At 55.1% G+C, this 20,800-nt stretch overlaps 2 protein-coding genes across 8 annotated transcripts in view; one reads left to right on the top strand and one right to left on the bottom strand.

Annotated features, from left to right (window-relative positions):
* The window catches only part of OTOP2 (otopetrin 2), a 34,245-nt gene that overhangs the window by 7,518 nt on the left and 5,927 nt on the right, over positions 1-20,800 (bottom strand). Inside the window, exons 1-5 of one of the 6 annotated variants that reach the window (XM_079133174.1) lie at positions 16,609-18,162; positions 9,846-10,059; positions 1,511-1,687; positions 892-1,237; positions 170-306 (exon numbers count right to left, since the gene is read on the bottom strand). In XM_079133174.1, the coding sequence (XP_078989300.1) occupies positions 170-306; positions 892-1,204 (450 nt within the window). In that variant the 5' untranslated portion in view covers positions 1,205-1,237; positions 1,511-1,687; positions 9,846-10,059; positions 16,609-18,162. Of the gene's footprint in view, positions 1-169; positions 307-891; positions 1,238-1,510; positions 1,688-9,845; positions 10,060-16,406; positions 16,464-16,608; positions 18,163-20,800 lie in introns of those variants that run through there. The other 5 variants (XM_079133175.1, XM_079133173.1, XM_079133176.1 and 2 more) reach the window with 5 other exon arrangements.
* On the top strand, positions 1,748-9,830 carry USH1G (USH1 protein network component sans; the record flags this gene model as incomplete). Of its 2 annotated transcripts, XM_079133181.1 has the most annotated exons (3): positions 1,750-2,871; positions 5,178-6,395; positions 7,340-9,830. In XM_079133181.1, the coding sequence occupies exons 1-3, from the start codon at positions 2,708-2,710 to the stop codon at positions 7,341-7,343; spliced, it is 1,386 nt and encodes a 461-aa protein (XP_078989307.1). In that variant the 5' UTR covers positions 1,750-2,707. The 2 variants fall into 2 exon arrangements, with proteins under 2 accessions (XP_078989308.1, XP_078989307.1); XM_079133182.1 differs by lacking the exon at positions 7,340-9,830 and having other exon boundaries at positions 1,748-2,871; positions 5,178-6,399.

Here is a 20,800-nt window from a genome sequence, read left to right on the forward strand (position 1 = left end):
TAGATCTTACCTCATTACACATGCCTGCACTCATGATCCCCGCTATGGTCCTATTCCAGTTACTCAATTGCTCAGGGCGGAAGCCAGGGGTAGTTGGAACTCAGAACTCCTGACCTTTGCCAAGCATTTGCTCCTTTCCATCATATCCAGTGACACTCCTGCTACCCACCTGGACAATGACAAATACAGCCTGGATGAGGGGGTGCAGAATCTTGATGGCTGACTGGCACTCAAAGAAACTGGAGTAGTAGCCGGTCTTGAAGACATCCATGACAAGGGTGCAGATTCCAAATAGCACCAACCCACCTGCAAATTGGGCAGTGGAGGGGTGGTGGTGGCAAATCAGGGAGCCAGGAGAGAAGGCCTCTAGAGTGGAGGATAGACCCAGAGGATGGGCAGATAGACCAGTGGGTGCAGTCAGTGGTTGGATGATTGGGTGGATGGATGGATGACTGGGGGAACAGGTGACCAGGGCAATGAATGGATGAATGGGTGAATAAATGGAAAGATGAGTGCATGATTAAGTGGGTGGATGGGCGGATGTCCTATTGTGCCCCCCTTTCAGGGACCTGGACTGGTTCATTCAGCTACTGCTGCCCTCTGTTTCCCCTGCTCTCCATCAAGGACTCTCTGGTGAACACCTCTCTCCAAATCCTTGGGCAAGGGAAGGAAGTCCCCTTCCATCCCGCTATTCATCTCTCTTTCAGGTCCCCTTTCCCTCCCTCCTCTTCTTCCGCTGTAGCTCGCCTCATCCTCAGCCACATCCAGTCCTCCAGAGGGTATTTCTCCCCACTCTACACCAACGCACACTCTGCAGGTGCTCCAAGAGCCCGGCCTAAATCTCCCCGCTGTGCCCACCTCACCTCTGTCCCCCACCACCCCGCCACGTACCTCGGAGCCAGATGGGGCCAGCATGCGTGTCGCGGTAGGGCACTGCGTCGGGGCAGCGCACAGTGCGCAGGAGGTAGAAGAGGATCCAGAGTATCGTCAGTAGCATCATGGCGGTGAGCAGCGCAAACACGTCGGTGTCATACACTGCCACTTTGTTGAAGGCACCGCCACTGATGAGCGTGCTGGCGAACAGCAGCACGTTCACCGCCAGCAGCACCGACAGCAGGCGCCCGCCCTTCTTCCACACCTCGCGGGGGCTGGCCCGCGGCGCAGGCGGGCTCTCCTTGGGGACTGAGGTCAGCTCCTCAGACATGATTGGGGAGACTGGAGGAGGTTGGAGGGGTCACTGCGGGGGAGGAGTGAACAGGACCCCAGGTTAACCCTGACAGCTGTCCTTTCCTCATCTTATCCCTTGATTTGGAGGCCAGTGAGTTCCTAACCCATAGGATGGGGGCTGAAAGCGCTGGAGCAAGCGCTGGACAAGGGGTAGGAGAAAAATCAGAACCGGTTCCTCTCCTGCTCCACCGAAAAGAGAAAAGCGGCAGTAACCGCTTGGATTCCGTCCAAGGTCCCCACTTCCAAAATCCCATAGTTGACTAGTCGGTCCAGGAACACGCACCTGACTGGGCCGGGAGCCCACGCGGAGTTGGGGGTCAGGGGGCAGCGAGCGTCTCCTCTCTCCCACGCCGGGATGGACGGGTGCTTTATATCGAAGAGGACAGGGTGATTTACAGCAGCGGGAGCTCAGCTCCATAAACCTCTCAGTCCCACTCACATGATCCATCTTTTCTGCGAACTGAATTTAGGGAAGAGAGTACGGGAGCCAGATAAGGCTAGATTTATATTTACTGATTAAGAACTCCCCTATCTGTCATCACGCCGCCGCCAGGCTTGGGCATGACCTCCCACTGAGACACTCAGATAGCATCCCTCCCACCGCACCCATTGCGACCTGGTGTGCAGTGATCGCGCCCACCCAGAGCCCCCAGATGCCCCAAGTGCCGGTCGTCGACACTTTGATGCCATTCTAGCCCTGGTGCACCCTACACCTTTGATTTTGGTTTCTGCCCGAAATTGGGACACCAGCCCCCTCTTCCCCACCTGCCCACACAATGAACGAAGTTCTTTTTCCTCTATTGCCGCTGGGCTCCACTGCTCCACTGGATGCTTTTAAGTCTGGGGCTTGGGTACCAAATTCCCACGCTGTGCGTGGTCTGCTTCCAGTCCTCTAGCACCCTCTGCTGGAGCGTGGCTCAAGGGCTGGCCCCCAGGACTGCTGCGTCTTACTAGCTGTCTTGTCCAGTGAGTCCTCATTTCCCTTTAGGCCCACTGCCCGGGGGTTAAGGACTGCCCCTCTGTTCCGCCTTCGCCTTCCCCAGCCCTTTGCTCGTTCCTTTGACGGTTGGAGAAATCAGGAGCCGCAGCACTGAGCTCTAAAAAGACGGACCCCGCCACTATCTCCGTCCAGGACCTCACCAGTCCACGAGTGTAGGGGGCGCTTTTGGAGTGAGGTTAGGGACTCACGTGGGTTGCCCCTGTGCACTGAGAAGCAGGGCGTTTAGGACCCAGGGGAAGCCCGGGGCGGCTCCCTGGACAGCTGGAGGTCCCCCACCCCGCCCGCCGGTGAGAGGCTCAGATGTCCCAGTAGCCTCGGCTCTGGCGCTCCGCACCCTCCATCTGCGGCAGTGGGGGCTGGTGGCCCCGTCCCCTGCCCGGCCCCCTCCTCTGACCCCATGCCTCAGTCCTAACCCCGCTGCCCGCCCCCGCGGGGGGCATTTCCCCGTGTCCCCTGCCCGCCCCGTCGGAACTGGGAGCCATGAACGACCAGTACCACCGGGCTGCCCGGGATGGCTATCTGGAGCTCCTCAAGGAGGCCACACGGAAGGAGCTGAATGCCCCCGACGAGGATGGCATGACCCCCACCCTCTGGGCTGCCTACCACGGAAACCTGGAGTCGCTGCGCCTCATCGTGAGCCGTGGGTGAGTAGCCCTCCAGCAGGCAGGGAAGGGGACAAGCCCCCAGCTCTGCACCAGGCCCTGAGATGCCTCCCCAGACTCCGAGGCATCTCTTGCCCCCTCCTCTGAACTGCCTTCTTCCCCAGGGGACAGAGGAGGACTCTTAAGTTGGAACCTTGGAGCCTGGTATGAGTGGGGGAGACACACGTGGAGGGGGGTACATAAGCTGGGACATGTGACACTTGTGACCTGGTTGTGGGGCTACAAGGGGAGGAACTGGGATTTGAGGACCCATGATTGTTGGAGGGGGGTGCTGCAGAGGGAAATATGGGAGAGATCTGTTGGGGGGGGGTGCCTGGAAGCAAGGGTGAGAGGGAAAGTGGGAATTTGAGAGAAGTCTGAGACTCAGAAGGCTGGGAAGTGGGGGCTGGGAAGGGGGGCCTTGCTGCCCACTCCCCATTCTGGGGGTCAAAAGGCTCTCGGAGCCAGCACCCACAGCTCTGCACAGGCTGGGTCTCACCCTTCTCTCTTCTTCGCTCTGCCCCTTCCTGGGATTTATGGGCACTGTCCCTAGTACCAAATGTCACTGGTTCAGCCACCCCATTAATGTGCTCTGTACCCTTCCTGCTTTAGTCACAGCTGACCAATGAATGTGTTGATCCTGAAGGGGCTTCTGTCTCCCATCCTCTGTCTGGAGTTGTCCTGGGGGTGGTGTGAACACAGAGTCGGCATGCCAGGGTCAGGCAAGGTAGAAGGGCCCGGGAATACAGGCTCAAACCCACTCAAGCGTGTTGGCCAGGGGTGGGGAGGGCTAAATCACACACCTGGGAACAATCTCCCCATTCATCAACAGTTGATACATTTTTTTAAAGAGTTGTGAGTGGGGAAGTTGAAGTCAGAATGGCCTAGACACCAGGGTGGTCTGGGCAGGAAAAGGGCTGGAAGGGATGTCCCGGGAAGGTTAATGTGAATGTTAATGGGGGAGAGGGCTGGGTTCTGAGCTGGTCCTGGTGCTGTTCACCAGACCTGAGGCCTGAGCATGTGGTGGGTGAAGGGACCCCCTTGCCATCACTCTGTGGCTGCTTCTTGGGCCTAGCAGCAAGGCGGAACAGCCCCTGGCATTAGGTAGTTGAGGCATGTTCCAAGAGGTCATGACTTCCTGGCCCCTCCTCCCTCTCAGAGGGCACACAGGGACACTGGCCCCCTGCCCCTCCTTCAGAGAGGTACCTGAGTGTCTCTTGAAGGGGACTGGAGAGCAAGCAGGTGTACTACCTCCCCCGAGTCTCACAGAGGCAAAGCTTGGTGCTGGATGGGCGTGGGTCTGATGCCCAGCAGCCCCTCCTCACGCTGTCCTGCAGAACTTGGCACCCAGTGGGGAAGCTGAGCAGGGGGGTGTGAGGGGAGATGTTGAGACAAGGGAGTGATTCTTCCTCCAGACCTAGGGGTGACCTCGTGGCCTCATTAGTGTGGGGCAGGGGCCCCATACTAGGCTCCAGAGAGGCAAGAACTCTGGAGGAGCCAAAGGATGGCCTCTGGGAGAATAGTCTGACATGGAGGGTGCTGGAAGGAGCTGCTGGGATCCCTGCACAGGCCAAGCCAGCCAGCCTCACAGGGCTCCCAAAGATGGACAGCCTGAGTAAGGAAGGGCAAACCTGCCAGGCTGCAGACCCTCCTCCTCCTCCTCCTCTACAGTCCTGGCTGCCCCCATAGTCCCCTCCTGGCCCAGGCCAAGGCCCGACACCTGCTCTAACACTCGCGTTGCCAGGCCTGGCCCTGCTCCCTGCAGACATGGCAGTACCCACTGCTCGCAAGCACACACCCTCACACACTCACCCAGCCTCAGGCCCAGCACACACTACCCTCTTTTCCTCTTTCACCGTCACCCCCAACATGCAGCCGCACTCCCCATTGCACCTGCCTAGAGACCCAGACTCTGCCCTGGCCCACCGCCTCTCTGGGCCAGCTCCCCGCTGAGCCCATGAATAATTCACTCCTTTCTCTCTGGGCATCAAATATTTATCCCCTGAGATTCCCAGCCCTCGGTTGGGGAAGGCCCCGCCCCAGCCCCGCCTTCTCCGTCGCCCCGCCCCTTGCATGGCAGGCCATTTTCTCTTGGGTCTCAGGCCGGCAGGTCTCCTGGCGTCAGTGGAGAGAGAGGTCTCAGGTCCACGGGTTCCTTTGCGCCTGGTGTGCCTGTGAGGAAGCTCCTCGAGGCTAGGGGGCCTCCCTTCCTCGCCCCGGTCCCCCATTTCCTTTATCTTCCGCCTTAGCGTACTGTATGCCCCAGCTTGCTATGGCTTATCATTCCTCCCCACGTGATCTCCCTGCAGCGGTGACCCAGACAAGTGTGACATCTGGGGCAACACACCCCTGCATCTGGCAGCTTCCAATGGCCACCTTCACTGCCTGTCTTTCCTGGTGTCCTTTGGGGCCAACATCTGGTGCCTAGACAACGACTACCACACGCCGCTGGACATGGCTGCCATGAAAGGTCACATGGAGTGCGTGCGCTATCTGGATTCCATCGCAGCCAAGCAGAGCAGCCTCAACCCGAAGCTGGTGGGCAAGCTGAAGGACAAGGCCTTTCGCGAGGCCGAGCGACGCATCCGGGAGTGCGCCAAGATGCAGCGCAAGCACCACGAGCGCATGGAACGGCGCTACCGGCGAGAGCTGGCGGAGCGCTCAGACACGCTCAGCTTCTCCAGCCTCACGTCCAGCACCTTGAGCCGCCGGCTGCAGCACCTGACCCTGGGCAGCCACCTGCCCTACTCGCAGGCCACACTGCACGGCACCGCTAAGGGCAAGACCAAGATCCAGAAGAAGTTGGAGCGGCGCAAACAGGGCGGCGAGGGCACCTTTAAGGTCTCAGAGGACGGCCGCAAGAGCGTCCGCTCCCTCTCAGGCTTGCAACTAGGCAGCGACGTGATGTTCGTGCGCCAGGGCACCTACGCCAACCCCAAGGAGTGGGGCCGCGCCCCGCTCCGGGACATGTTCCTCTCGGACGAGGACAGCGTCTCCCGTGCCACGCTGGCGGCCGAGCCTGCCCACTCGGAGGTCAGCACCGACTCAGGTCACGACTCCCTGTTTACTCGCCCTGGCCTGGGCACCATGGTGTTCCGCAGAAACTACTTGAGCAGCGGGCTGCACGGGCTGGGCCGCGAGGACGGGGGCCTGGACGGGGCAGGCACGCCGCGGGGTCGGCTGCATAGCTCCCCGAGCCTGGACGATGACAGCCTGGGCAGTGCCAACAGCCTGCAGGACCGCAGCTGCGGGGAGGAGCTGCCCTGGGACGAGCTGGACCTGGGCCTGGACGAGGACCTGGAGCCCGAGACGAGCCCGCTGGAGACCTTCCTGGCCTCCCTACACATGGAGGACTTTGCCGCCCTCCTGCGGCAAGAGAAGATCGACCTGGAGGCGCTAATGCTGTGTTCTGACCTCGACCTCCGCAGCATCAGCGTCCCGCTGGGACCGCGCAAGAAGATCCTGGGGGCGGTGCGGAGGCGGAGGCAGGCGCTGGAGCGCCCGCCGGCCCTAGAAGACACAGAGTTGTGAGTGTCCGTGGGGTGGGGCGGAGAGGGACCCGGGTTGGAAGGCCCCTGGGGAGGGGGAAAGGGTCCGCCTTTCCATGGGAGAAAAGCACCCTGCATTTCATAAAATCTAAACTGCCGTTACAAGAGGTCCCACTATTTTTTTTACCACCAGAAGCTTCTGCCAATTTAATGATGACCCGAGGCTTTCCTATCGCAGCAGATATAAAAGGCACCTAGATTCTGGAAATATCAAAACGTGGGTAAATGGGCATCTTCCTGTGGATGCCACAGCATAGTCATGACAATCACAGAGAGGAGGTTTTTGAGCCCTCCCACCTTCCAGGTTCTGGAATGGGCTCTTGGGCAAGTCCTCATTGAGGCCCGAGTCCCTTTGTGTGGTGGCTATACCATCCCCATGGTACAAAGGATGAGCAGAGGAGGCTCAGAGGGTTAGGTAATAGTTCGTTCACTCACCCAGGCCACTGCTGCTCCACGCAGAGCTGGGCTTGATCCCTGTTCCCTGTGGCACTAACAGGTCAACTGCCCAACCTCAAGGCAGATGTTTTATTTGTTGTCTGCAAGGTCTGCAGCCTGCAGCCTGGAGCAAGAGCAAATGCTCCCAATGACCATCAGCAACCATCACAGCTGCCCAGGGCTGCCACCACAGGGGTCCTCTTGTAGTCTGGCCCCTGCCTTTTCCCTCCCCCACAGCATCCCATAAGCCTGAAAATACTTGCCCCTTCCCCTCTGATAACTGTGATCTTGAATGTTTGGGGCAGGAGTGGGTGTGGGGAGGCAGTCTGGTTTACAGTTTGGTGAATGGGGAGGCCAATGTCCCCCATCCCTGACTATCCTGTCCACAGAAGGGAGGCTAAGTCATCGAAGTGGTTGGTTCTGGCTGGAGATGATATCTTTGAAGGCTGTTGCCTAAGGTGTATTTCTGTCTGTCTCTTCCTCCACAGATAACCAGGGACTCCTCTCTTCTGACCAAAATGAATTGCAAGTTGCCACAACCCACGGTGGGGCCCGAGGTCCTCACAATTGCCAGCCCTGTAGTCCCTTCCCCAGGAGCAAGACCATGTGGGTCAACTCCCTTGAAAGCCTGTCCATACCTCGAAGCAAGGGTGTGGCCTGGAGGTGGCCTGAGGGGCAACAGAACACCCCTGAGCCCAGTGCTGAGGGTCCTGGAGCCCTAGGGCTGCCCTCTCTGAGCAACCTTGAGAAGTACATGTGGATTTGTGGCCAGCCCCTGAAGGAGAGCAGGGTCTGCTTGTCCCGCAAAGACTAGAAAACATCAGAGCTGGAGGAAGGGGGCAAGCAGGGGACGTGACCCGTCTCACCATGCTGTCTTTCCTACCCATCCTCCCTGTCCCCTCAGGCCGTGAAGACTTGCTGATTCCTACATTTTATGAAGGGAAGAGTTTGGGCAGCCTCCCCCCCTCATGTGCCCAAGAGGGGAAGTTCCCCAGCCACACTCTTCAGCCAAATGCCCTGCCTTTCAGTCCCCACCTTGTCCCCCTAAAGGCCAGCCCCATGTCCTTCACCACTGGCTGTGGGTGGAGCAAAAGAGCCAGGCTGGGTTGGGCTGGGGCCTGACCTCCTCCAGCCTCCTGCTTCTTTGCTGTGCAGCCTTTTACACCCCCCACAAACCCGGGGCCCAGAGGGCCAGAATGCTAGGTATTAGGTGCTAGAGCAGCAGGCTGCAGTATTATGGCCCCCAGGCCTGGTGGGCACCCACTGGCTACAGAATGGCATCTGCCAGCAGCCTCAGAGTCTCCAGGGACCCATATGGGCAGGGCCTGGGCACAGCCAGGTGTCAGGTCCAGCATGGGGAAGTTCTATGAGGGTGATACTGGAGAATGTGATAATCTAAACTGCTGATTGTGTCCAGGCCACTAGGATTGTGTGCATGTGTGTGTGCATGCATGTGTTTTGAGGGTTGTGGGTTTCTCTGGAGGCCTGGAAGCATCTGGCCTGCTGTGTGATTCTTCATGGATCACAAGGAAACAAGAACTCACCATCTGTCCCAGCTCTGTAATGGTGCTGAGACTGGGGAAAGGCCAGCCCAGGGGGTCCTCAGAGCATGTCCTTAGAGCTCTCCAGCCAGACCACAGGTATGGGAGACTCACAGGTATGGGAGAGTCCCTCAGGAGCCACACGTGTGTGTCTCCATGCCTAGTGCAGATGCACCCTTCCCCCTTGTCAGCAGTGGACTCCTTATCTGTCCCCAGCTTGAGAAGCAGCCCCAACTGGAGCTCCTCCCAGGGCCTCCTCGGCTGTGACAGGAGAAGAGGACCCCCAAAGACCCGTCTGGTCTGTCTGTGTGTGGCCCCATGTACAAACATGCCCAGAGCTGGGGATGCGAAGGAGGTGACCCTTTCCTATCACAAGACCCGAAGGACCTGGCTGCCTGTCACAACCATCCCGAGCCCTCCCTGGCTCCTCTCCTTGTTGTCTGGGCCTGGGCCTGGGGCCACCCCAAGTGCCGACTCATCTTCTCTGAGCCCCAGGTGCTGCCTTCCTCACCTGATTCCTGTCCGTTTACTGCCTCAGCCCCTCTCAGCTCCCCCTGCACTGAGGCGGGCCGGGCTCTGAGTCCCACCACTGTACACAGACCCTTCCCTCAGGCTCATTATAACTTTTGTAGAGAAAGTTCTATGTTTGTCATACTTGTGTCCACTTCTTTAGTCATGAGGGGACTAAATGGGAGAGGGCCGGGCAAGGAGAGTGAGAGGCTGGGGTGGGAGAGGGTCTTCCGGGGCCTGTGAGGACTGGGCCTGCTTCTCAGCATGATCACCTCCTGTATCCCCCAGACTTTGCCCTGCTCTGCTAGCAGAGCCCAGAATCAGGAGATGGTGAACAGAGAGGGTGAGGAACTGGGCCAGCAGGGTCCCTCAGCAGCTGAGCAAGGGGGAAGGTCCAGGTCCAGCCCTGACTCCAGGAGTGTGTGGTCCCTCTTCTCAACAGGCCTGTGTGAGCTCTTCCAGAGAAGCCTTACATGGGGGGCTCTGGGCCCTCACCCCTGGGAAGCCTCCAGCAGGGACTGCATTTCCCTCAGCACCCTAGGGGGCTCTTGTGGTGACTGTTCAGAACCCTTGGAGACCTCCCAGGGGCAAGTCTTCCCTTTAAGTGGGTGGATAGGGGACTCTGCTTTCTGGATCAAGTCTAGGGTCATCCGTTCCATTTCCTAAGGATGCCTCTGCCAAGGGGAGCTCAAGGTCACCCCTTCCTCCTAGCAACCATGCATAGGTTCTGGGCCACTTCTCCTCACCTTACAGATGGAAAAACTGAGCCCCATGGAGTGCAAGGGGAGTCCCAGAACCCAAGTCTCCCAACTGCTGCCACACATTCCTCACACCCAGGCTGCCCAGGGAGCCAGCAAGACACCATCTGGTCCACCACCCACCTTCCCCTGGCCCAAGGGGCTGCCTTGCGACCCCTGCTGGTCATTCTTGTCACTGCACCTACCTGCCAAAAGACCTGTCAGTCCTCCCTGTGGCCATCCAGGGGAGGACATGGTGGTGAGGAAGTCTCCCTGGAACCAGTCAGAGCAGATCTGAGCCCGTCGTCCAGGCAAAGACTAAACAGAAGCACTGGGGACAGGGGTCTCCATGGCCACTGTGGCTCGAGGGTGGAAGCCTGGGGTACCTGTAGCAGGTCCAGCTCCAAAAGACCAAGGGACCTTTAACACAGCAAAGGGAAGCATTTTACACTCAACTTCCTTACACTCAACTGGCTTGACTCGTTCCTCTAAAAATATAGCTCGAGGATAGAGAAATTCTAAAAGTTTGCAAAACTCAGTAGTTCTTAGCCTTTTGGTATTGGAATCTGGCAACAACATGGTAATGACATGGATTTTTTTTTCCCCCATAGGGGATTGAACCTGGGGGCTTAACCACTGAGCTCTTATCTATTTATTTGTTTAGAGACAGGGTCTTGCTAAGTTGCTTAAGGCCACGCTAATTTGCTGAGGCTGGCTTAGAATTTGCGATCCTTCTGCCTCAGCCTTCCAAGTTACTGGGATGACAGGCGGGTGCCATCGTGCCTGGCTAGCAACATGGACTTTTCCTGGAAGGCACACAGCGAGCACACCTACACTCCTATTCAGTTTTGCTCACAGAAGGCAAAGAATCCCCAGAGGTCCAGGGTCCTGGGTTAGGAAGCTTTGGTCAGGCTGCTGTGAAGCTAGTATCATAAATGAGATTACCGATTTGACGGAGGTGGGGGTGGTGGAATGAATCATGGGCAAGAGGAGCTGCCACGGTATGTGGCCCAACCTTCCCATTTTCACAGCTGAGCCAACTGAGGCCCAGAGGGAAGGGGCTGGCCAAAGTTCATCCAGGGTCACTTGGGCAAATACTGCAAGTTCTCCTGAGGCCTCGAGTGGTTCCCAAGGCCTGTCCCCAGGTTCCCAATGACCAGCCCTAGACAGAATGCTTCCCCACAGTACATGCTTCTCTCCCCTCCTCTGAGGTCAGCCACATGAGAAGGTGGCAGGCTTCAGGAGACAGCCAGATCTGGGCCCCACACTGGCCCGCCCCTCTAGCTGTGTGGCTTCGGGTAATTTACTCTCCGAGTCTGTTTCCTCATATGTAAATAGGTATTCTAATAATGGTATTAACCGCATAGGTTAGAGGAGGGCGAAATGATTATGCTTACAGAGCACTTAGCACACCCCTGAGCTTTAGTACACATCAGTCCATCACCACGGTTATTACTGGTCTGATAATGGCCCAGGGATACTGGGCCATTGTCAGTAGGTGGGCCCTTGATGTCCCAGGGAGCAATCCTCCCCTTCAGACCCTCCTGTGGGAATAACCCCCCACACTCCCAACACCACCCTGGCTCCTGGAGCCCCACTGGCGGCATCTGCCCCAGACCAGCAGGGGGCGTAGACAACCTTGTCAGTGGCTAGGGAATGGGCCCCTGTCAAGGGTGGTCCCCTGGCCAGTGGGCGGACTCCAGGGAGCACCAGAGATGTTCCTGGGTGCCCAAGGAACTGGGCATCTTTTCTGGAAGGGTGTCACCTTGATATGCCGCTCTCTGATGTTATCAGATGTTTATTGGATGTTTCTCCTGCCCTGTGAGGCAGGCAGGTGAGGTCAAGTGTTAGCCCACTTCATAGATGAAGAGATAATCAGAGAGGCTGTGTGATATTCTGTTAAGGAACATTCAGGTTCCCTGACAGGGTCACTTAAGACACTTCTGTCCCCAGGGTGAGGCTTTCAAGATTTTACGATCAATTATTGAGACTTTATAATATGTTGGGGTGCTTATATTAAGTACCGTATATGATTAACTCTCACAGTAAAACCATAACCCTTATCTAGAGAGCAAGGAGTATATTGTCATGATTGTCCCAATTTTACAGATGGGTAAACAGAAGCTCAGAGCAATGATGGGATTTGCCCTGGTTGTTCTCGGAGCTACCAGGCCTCAAAGGGAGACTTCCTGATACTGAAATCTGCTTCTGGCCACATGCTGCCATGCCCCCATGCTCCTGTGCCTGTGGTGGGGATGACTTTGATCTTGAGTGTCCTCAACCTGGGTGTGCTGGTCCTGGGCAGGTGCCAGGCTCAACCTGAGGTGGACAGGGGACCCTGGCAGCTTTAAGGTCCAAGTACATGGTTTGACCCACAGTCCACCTGGGGTGCTGGACTGAGAGAGGGCAGAAAGGACTATGGGGCCACAGGCAGGACAGTAGGGTGCTATTTGGGAGAACAAATCCAGCCTGCTGAGATGGGAGAGGAAACCAACCGGAGCATTTCCTCTGTCTGCCTTTCCGTTCCATTGCCCCTGTGACTGAGGCTGTCCTCTTTTCCTCCCTCCTCTCTCCCCCTCCAAATGTGTCTCTTCTCTCCGGGTCTCTGTCTCTCTGGGTATCTTTCTGTCATCTGTCTCCCACTTGCTCAGATTCCCTGTTCCTCGCCCTGTCGCTGGCTCTGTCTCTGGTTGAGCTGGAATCTGCGGCCCAGCCTCTCCTTCAAGAGCCTCCTCCTTTCCCTACCCCAATCTTACACCTTGGTAACCTAGGGGGGCATTCCTGGGGAACCCATCGTGCCCCAGGGAACCCAGTGTGCAGAGCAACGAGGTAATGCCCGGGCTCCATGGGCAATGGTCTCAAAGCTGGGCTCATGTCTCAGATCTGCTGCGGCACAGCTCTGACCTTGGTCGAGGTGTGTAACTTAATTCTGCAAAACGGACATCAAGCTGCCTTCCTGATGGGGTGACCGTGAGATTTGGCACATGGCAGGTGTGCAGCACCGGGTCTGGCCTCCCATTGCTAGTGAGAGCCACCCTCATTGTGCCCAGATGCCTCACCGGGGTCACTCCCTTGGCCTCCAGCACAGCTTCCTGTAGGAGGCACCATCGTTATGTCTGTTTTCATCTGAGGAAACCGAGGCTAACAGATGTTTGTAAACCGTGCCCAGGCCCACACCACTGGGAAGCAGGGAGTTAGAACTCCATCCTGAGCAGGCTGCCAACCGCCACGCCATGTCTCATCATGGCATTTGAGCAGTTACTGGGCGCCTGTTGTATGTCCACACTTAACACCGATGGTTTCAACGAATCCTCACGACAGCCTCATCTAATAATGACAAGGAATTGTTAGATGCATTTGATGGGGAACAGAATTGAGGCTGAGGGTAGTAGGTCATTGCTTGGGTCACACAGCTGGTGAACGCACAAACAGGACCTGACTCCTGGTCTGTCTGTCTCTCTAAGATGCACCCCAGTCCATTTTCTCCAAGAAGGTTGAGGGCAGGGAGCCCTCCCCAACTCTTTATTATTGAATGACGGGCCTCATTTAGAGTCTGAAGCCAGGTCACTTCTAATAAGGTCATACCAATAGTGATCCTGAAAGGCCATAGAGCAAAATAGGCCCCACGGCCTTATTTCCATACCCACTCTGGGCAGGCAGGCATTAATGACATTTTTTAGATGCAGCAATTGAGGGGTAGGGGCAGGGGTGAATGACCTGCTAGGGGTTGCGCAGGGCAGGATGTCTGGTCTGCTCCACTCTCGTGCTATTAGCTGCCTCCCAAAACCTGGATTTAGCCAGGTGCAGTGGCGCCTGCCTGTAATCTCAGCGGCTTGGGAGGCTAAGGCAGGAGGATCACAAGTTCAGACGAGATTGGGCGCGTTAAGGGTGGTATGGCCATAGACAGATCGCAAGTTCAAACACAGCCTCCACAACTTAGCAAGGCCCTAAGCAACATAGCAAGACCCACCTCAAAATAAAATAAAATAGAAAGGGCTGGGATGTGGCCAAGTGGTCAAGGATACCTGGGTTCAATCCCTGGTACCAAAACCAAAAAACAAAACAAAACAAAAATTCTGGATCTAGCACCTTTCATGTACCAGGTAGAGCTAAGCCATGAGAATGGTCCAATCACCTTCCTCTTCCCGTAAGGACACTGCCGGGCAAATCAAGTCACTTGCCCAAGTCTGAGTGCTCAGGTGCCAGGGCTGTGGGATTTGAAACCCAAACTCTGGCTCTTTCCCTGGCAGGCCCCAGCTCCCTCTACCGCATTCCCCGAGCCTCCTCCCCAAGATGTCCCCTGTCACACAAGCACTGCTGGTGAAGTTTCTAGATCTGAGTCCCGAGGCCAGGGACAGAGGTCAGCTGGCAGGACCTGGAGAGGGATGGGGACAGGTGGTTGCTGCCTCCTCTCCCTCTACTCCTGTGCACAGGTGTGCTGTGCAGCCCGAGTGTGTGTGTGTGTGTGTGGGTGGGCACACTGTCATGTCCGGGGGAGGTGGGCATAGTGGATCCAGAGCTGTCCTGGAGGGTTGTGGTTGTCTGTGAGCTTTCCCTCTGTGTGTCTCTGTGTCTGGGCTCAGCTGTCTCTTCAGTGCCATGTTTCCCTGGAGGGAAACGTGTGCGTGTGTTCCATCACTTTGTGTGTGTGTATTTTATCACTTTGTGTGTGTGTGTTCCATCAGTTTGTGTGTGTGTGCGTTCCATCAGTTTGTGTGTGTGTGTTCCTTCCATCAGTTTGTGTGTGTGTTCCTTCCATCAGTTTGTGTGTGTGTGTTCCTTCCATCACTTTGTGTGTGTGTGTGTTCCATCACTTTGTGTGTGTGTTCCTTCCATCACTTTGTGTGTGTGTTCCATCACTTTGTGTGTGTGTTCCTTCCATCACTTTGTGTGTGTGTGTGTGTGTGTGTGTGTGTGTGTGTGTGTGTTCCATCACTCCCTCTGGAATCTATTTTTAAACTCCTCCTCCTGCCTTCATCTATTTTTAGGGCCCCACCTACTTCAGACTGGAAAGTTGAAACCTTTGGCCACCCTGCCTCCATCCTGCCCTTTCCTCATCCTGAATCCTGGGGTTCCCCCAAAACTTCCGCCAACCTCTCTTTGGGCGACTGGCCTGTTGGGGGCTCCAGCCCTGGGGGAGGGGTGGGAGGAGGAGAGGAGGACCTGTGCTGCAGAAGGCAGGGGCGGGGGAGGGACAAGTCGACTTTCAGGGCACCTGGAGTGTGGACGGATCCTCTGCCTGGGCTGGGCGTCCACCCAGGAGGCACAGCTCTGGCACTTCCTGGGAGGTGGATTCCCCTTTCTGAGTCTATGTACCTCCTGAAATGGAGGAAATCACACCCACACTGCAGGCCAGCCGTGAGGAAAATGTGAAGCACTTAGCTCAGGCCCCAGCACCCAGCAGGTGGAGGACCAGCCCAGGGGCCTGGAAGCCAGGGCCTGGGGGTTGGGAGGCTCATGGGCATCAGCCAGGCCTGGCATCACTGTGACAGTGGCAGGGAGACCCGACATGCTGAGTTGTCCCCAAACTCATCTTTCTGGGACTACCACAACCTCTGTGCTGCCCAGTACTACAGAGCAGAGCTGGGTGGTGTCATCACACTCCTGAACCCCAGCCCTCTACACCCGCCCCCACAGGAAAACATGGGCAAGGAGAGGGGAACTGAGGGGGGGTGTGTGTGCTCCCTGGCAGGAAATGGAAAACATTCATTAGCATCATCATCAATGCCAACATAGGCTAGATTCAAATCACGTCGAGACAGGAAGATCGCCAGTTCAAGGCCAGTCTGGGCAGCTAAGACCCTGTTTCAAATAAAAGAAAAAGGGCCAATGGGGCTGGGGTTGTGGCTCAGTGGTAGGGCACTTGCCTAGCATGTGTGAGGCCCTGGGTTTGATTCTCAGCACCGCATATAAAAAAATACACTAATTAATTAAATAAAGGTATCGTGTCCATCTACTACTAAAATATATATATATATATATATATTTTTTTTTTTTAAAAGGGCTTGGGAGATAGCTCAGTTGGTAGAGTGCCCCTGAATTCAATCCCCAGTGATACACACAAAAAAGTGTCAATTTGACAAGAGGACAATAATGCCATAATCACATTATCACAACAGCATGAGAAGCAGCAGCGGCGATAATGGTATCTCGCTGGAACACGTGCCTGTGTTGTCACTGATGGTCACAGAAAGGTTGCCTTACTGCTCTTTCTAAGGACCCAGCAAGGGGGCTAGCATCGTCCTCATCTACTCCAACTCACCCTCTCACAAAACCAAGGCTCAGAGAGGTTAAGCAACTTACCTAAGGTCACACAACGACTGAGACCCAAGTTTCTGGGTCCAGATCCTGGCTCCAGATGCTGTCTTTAGTTTGCCTCTATCCTGCCCCAAAATTATAGCCCTCACTTTCCTTCCCTCCAGCACTGGCCCCACCAGACCCAACACACGTTCTCTGTCTCTCTCTCTCTTTTTTTTTTTTTTTTTTTTTTTGTGAGGGATTGAACCCAGGGGTGCTCAACCACAGAGCCACATCCCCAGCTCTTTTTTATTATCTTTTTATTTTGAGACAGGGTCTTGCTAAGTTGCTTAGGGCCTCACTAAGTAGCTGAGTCCAGCCTGGAACTTGCAATCCTCCTGCCTCAGCCTCCAGAGCCACTGGTTACAGGCGCGTCACTCTGCCCGGCCCAACACACACTCTTTAGGCTGGTGGACCTCATGGGCAGTGGTGCTGCCCTGAAGCATGTGAAGGGACCTGGAAAATCTCACCAGCAGGAGTCTGTGCTGCCAACAGCTCCAGCCCGGGGTTGCCACGTAATGGGACACATACCCTGGGCCTCAGTTTCCTTTCCTGTAAAGCAGGGAAAGGCCGACAGCCCTCGCAGCCACGGGAGACAGAGTCCTGCCAGCTCCGGCCCTGCTGCCTCTCTCATTCTGGCCTCTCTCCCTCCCTTCCCAAGCCATCACTCACCTGGCTTCTCCCTGCAGAACAGCTGGCCGCCTGGGAAGGCTTGCTGGAGGCAGACAGCACGTGGGCCAGGGCCAGGGTTCCCGAAGGCGAGGCTGATGCTGAGATGCGGTGGATGTGGCCCCGTCCTGCTGGAGCCAGTGGACTCGGGGTGCCAGTCCCACCCTCAGCTGCCCAGGATCTGAGCCATGGGCCAGGCTATTTCTCTCCCAGCTCACCCAGCCCCACCCCTGTGAATAATGCCAGTTGCCTCTAGGAGCTGCTGGGCCTCACTGGGTCCAGTTTTGGGGGGTGGCACAGATGGGTAGGGGACAAGGAAGGGGAAGAGACACAGCCAACTAAGCTTAGGGCACAGAAATTGCTGGTGGGAGGCGCTTCCTTCCCTAACCCACTCTGCACCATCCCCCAGCCCAGGGCTTCATGCCAGTCCAGCTCTCAAGGTCCCCCTCCAGGCCCAGGGCCAGGGCAGGGCCCCTTCCCCCCGCACCCCAGCCATAGCAATAATTAACCCGACAAACCCAACACATAAAGATCCAAATCACAGCGGAGAAGAATCATCGCTGCCCTGGGATGGGGCTCTCCAGAGGGCCCGGGGCAGGAAGAACCCTGGATCGTCCACCCTTCCTCCCGCCTAGGTGGGTCCCGAGACACCCAGTCCACTGGGGCTGGGAGGAGGGTGCCACCTCCCCACCCAGGTGGATTGCAAAGGCTTGCTGGTCAGGGTTTGGACCACATCTCTCCATCTAATGTTTTTTAAAAGGCTTTGCTCTCCTTCATTCCCTTGAGCCTGTTTTCTGCTTTCCCTCTTCCCTTGGATCCATCCATTCGCATGTTCACCGAATGCCTGCTGAACACCTACCATGGGCCAAGCCTGTGAGAGGCTCCAGGGAAGCCTCCTTGGCCAAAATCAGGCAAAATTTGGTCTCTGTGAGCTTCTTCTCCGGGAAGCCTGTTTTGCCTGCCTGCTGGCTGGTCAATATTGGGCACTGACTGGGTCTAAGACAGGGTGCTGGGGCCAGCCATGTGACTGAGTATTGGTTGGAGACAGGCAGGCTGCAAGTTATAGAAAAAGTTCAGGGAAACACAAGGAAAGGTGGGCGCAGGCTCCTCGCCTCAGGAAGCTCACAGGAAACCCACCATTCCAAGTTTCTCATGGTTCGGATGAAGCTACCTGCCTGGGTTTTGGCTGATGGCATGAGAATGGAAGTGATGTGTGCCTCTTCCAGTTCTGGGGCTCGAACTACATTTTCACCTTCTCCCTTCTGCTGCCATAGCAACCATGGTGGCTTAGTGTTGAAGATGCAGTCACTGCAAGTGGAAAGGATCTGAACCTCCTGGAGGAAAGTCCCTTGACCCGTATTGCACTGACTTGAGGAAGAAAGTGCCCTGGGAGCTGGGGATGTAGGCCAGTGGTAGAGGACGTGTGTGGGGCTCTGGGTTCAACCTTCAGTGCTGGGAAAAAAAGGAGGAGGAAAACAAGAAAAAGAGGGATGGGGATATAGCTCAGATGTAGAGCACTTGTCTAGTATGCTGAAGGCCCTGGTTTGATCCCTAGCACTATGTGGAAAAGAAGAAGAAGAAGAAGAAGAAGAGGAGGAGGAGGAGGAGGAGGAGGAGGAGGAGGAGGAGGAGGAGGAGGAGGAGGAAGAGGAGGAGGAGGAGGAGAAACAAAGAAAGAAAGGAAAAAGAAAGAAAGAAAAGAAATTACCTTGTATTGTGTTTAGCCACTGAAAACCTGGGGGTGTTTGTTACAACAGCTAGAGTTACTTATCCTGGCTAATACATGCAAAAGGAACCCTTTGACTTCTATGGCTGGATCACAGCATCTGAGAGGGCTTATTGCCAGGCAGTATGTGACCATTGATGCCTAATACTAACTGGCAAATGGCTTGAAGTCAGAGAAGGGAAAAGATACTGAAAGCCCAAATGCCTGACTTATAGTAGATGTTCAATATGACTGATTGAATGAGCAAAATACATGAGAACATTGGAAAAGTTTTGTAGTGATGGTCAAATTTTCCAGAAGCCCAGAAGATGAGTAGGGTTCAGAGTCGGGTGGGAGTAGAAACAATTAGCCTCAGTTAACCTGGGAATACATACCTACAGGTGAGAAAGGGCAGGCCCTGTCCATGAGTCAGAGGTGGGTGATCTGTCAGTGGAGCATTAGAGTAGCTGAAGATGAAGCTGGAACTTGGGAACTTAGAACTTCAAAGACCCAGCCTCAGCCTCTGGATGACTTTTGGTAAGAGTTTGTGCCCCACTATAATCAAGATATGGAGCATTGTCCTCTTCTCAGGGAGTCTCCTTTGCATTAAGTGTCGCCCACCCGCTGCCCCCTGGCAACCACTGATTTGGTTTCTATTGCTGTGTGTTGGGTTTGCCTATTCCTGAGCCTCCTATGAATGGACCCCCAGGGTAAGCAGGCTTTGTGTCTGGCTTCTTCCCTGGCACCTCTCAGGCCATCTGCATGGTGGCCTAGACTTGTTGCTCTGTTTCATCGAACACGTTACGTGAATGTATCACGGCCCATTTATTCATTCCCCCGTGGACAGTGTTTCTAGCTTGGCTCTGATAAATAATGCTGCAACAGTCATTCCGTCACTCCACCACCGACTTTGTGTTGGGCGTGTGTGTTCACTACTGGGCAAATGCCTGGGAGCTGATTGCTGGGTCATGAGGCAGGTGGATAGTTAACTTTATAAGAAACTGTCAGGCTGTTTTCCAAAGCATTGTGCCACTTCATCCTCTCATCAGCAATGGATGAAAGGCCAGCTGCTCCCCAGTCATGCACTTAGTTTTGCCATTTATTTCATTTTAGCCGTCCCAGTGGGTCTGAAGGGCTAGCTTATTGGATTATTTATTTATTTATTTTGGGTATGAGGATTGAATCCAGGGGTGCTTAACCACTGAGCCAGATCCAAAGCCCTTTTTTATATTTTATTTTGAGACAGGGTCTTGCTAAGTTGCTGAGGCTGGCTTCGAACTCAAGATCCTCCTGCCTCAGCCTCCAGAGCCATTGGGATTATAGGTGTGGCCACCACACCTGGCCTTATTGGGGCTTTCATTTGCATTTGCGTCTTTGCACGTGCTTCTTGGCATCTGTGCCTTTTCCTTGGGGAATGGTCTGCTCAAGTCTTCCTTATTTTATGTCCCCATCATACACTTCATAGCTGCTGCCTCTGCCATCTACTACCTCGTACCTTTCTGTTTCGTGGTACTAAAAAACTCTTCAAATTTGCCTTCCTCATTCCAGGGACTTCTCTGTTGTGCCAGACAAACCTAAACACCACACTACACAAGTCACTCCCTGCTCTAAAACCTGCTAGGGCTCCCCAGGTCTTCAGGGCCAGCCCCACTTCCCCATCTGTCGTATGGTGCTAGGGATGGAAACTTTGTCCCCTCACAGTGCACTCTAGATGTCCAGGGAGCAGCAGGGTCTGGAGAGGAAGCTGTTGGTACCAGGAAGTTCCTCATAAACATCATAATGTTGGTGGGCTTCTCCTTATAAATTGATAATACCAATATTGTATACTAATATTGAATATGCTTTTAAAAATTATACATATCTCCTCAAAACTTCTAGCATGTTGCTGGGGTAGGGGAAGAAATTCAAAGGTGGGGTAGGATAGGGAAGGAGAAGAGGGCTTCTTCCCCCTAAGAACCTTTGATGTGGACAAAAGATTATTGGATTTGAAGGAGATGTTTTGGAGTTGGGCTCTAGGTCTACCATTTAGTAACAGGAGTCAGCAGATCAGTTCATTGATTAAATAGGGAGGACGAATTAAATTAAAAAATAAAATAAATTGGGAGACACCATCCTTCCAGAACTGTGGGGAACAGGCAAAACCTTATCATGTGAAAGTCATGGGCAAATCGTAAGGAGCCCACGTGTGTGTGATCAGAATTGGTTGGCTTGTAAGCCCCTTGGGAAACGGAACTGGTGAAGAAACTTGCCTCTTACGAGGAACTGAAGGAAGAAGCTGTAGGAATTCATGAGGGAGACCACCAGGGAAGGAATCAAAATCACCTTCCCCTCGTCCCTCTGTCTCCCTCACGGTCCCCCCTTCCAAGGACCTCCTGCTGAAAATACTGCTGTCCTTGCCCGCCACACTTTATTTTGAATAAGGCTTCAGTATTAAATTGGGGGAAAGTACAACAAAGAAGGAAAAATACAAAGGACTCTGCGACGTACAGA

This window comes from Sciurus vulgaris (genome assembly GCF_902686455.1).
Source record: "Sciurus vulgaris genome assembly, chromosome: 3".
In the NCBI taxonomy this organism is placed as follows: Eukaryota; Metazoa; Chordata; class Mammalia; order Rodentia; family Sciuridae; genus Sciurus; species Sciurus vulgaris.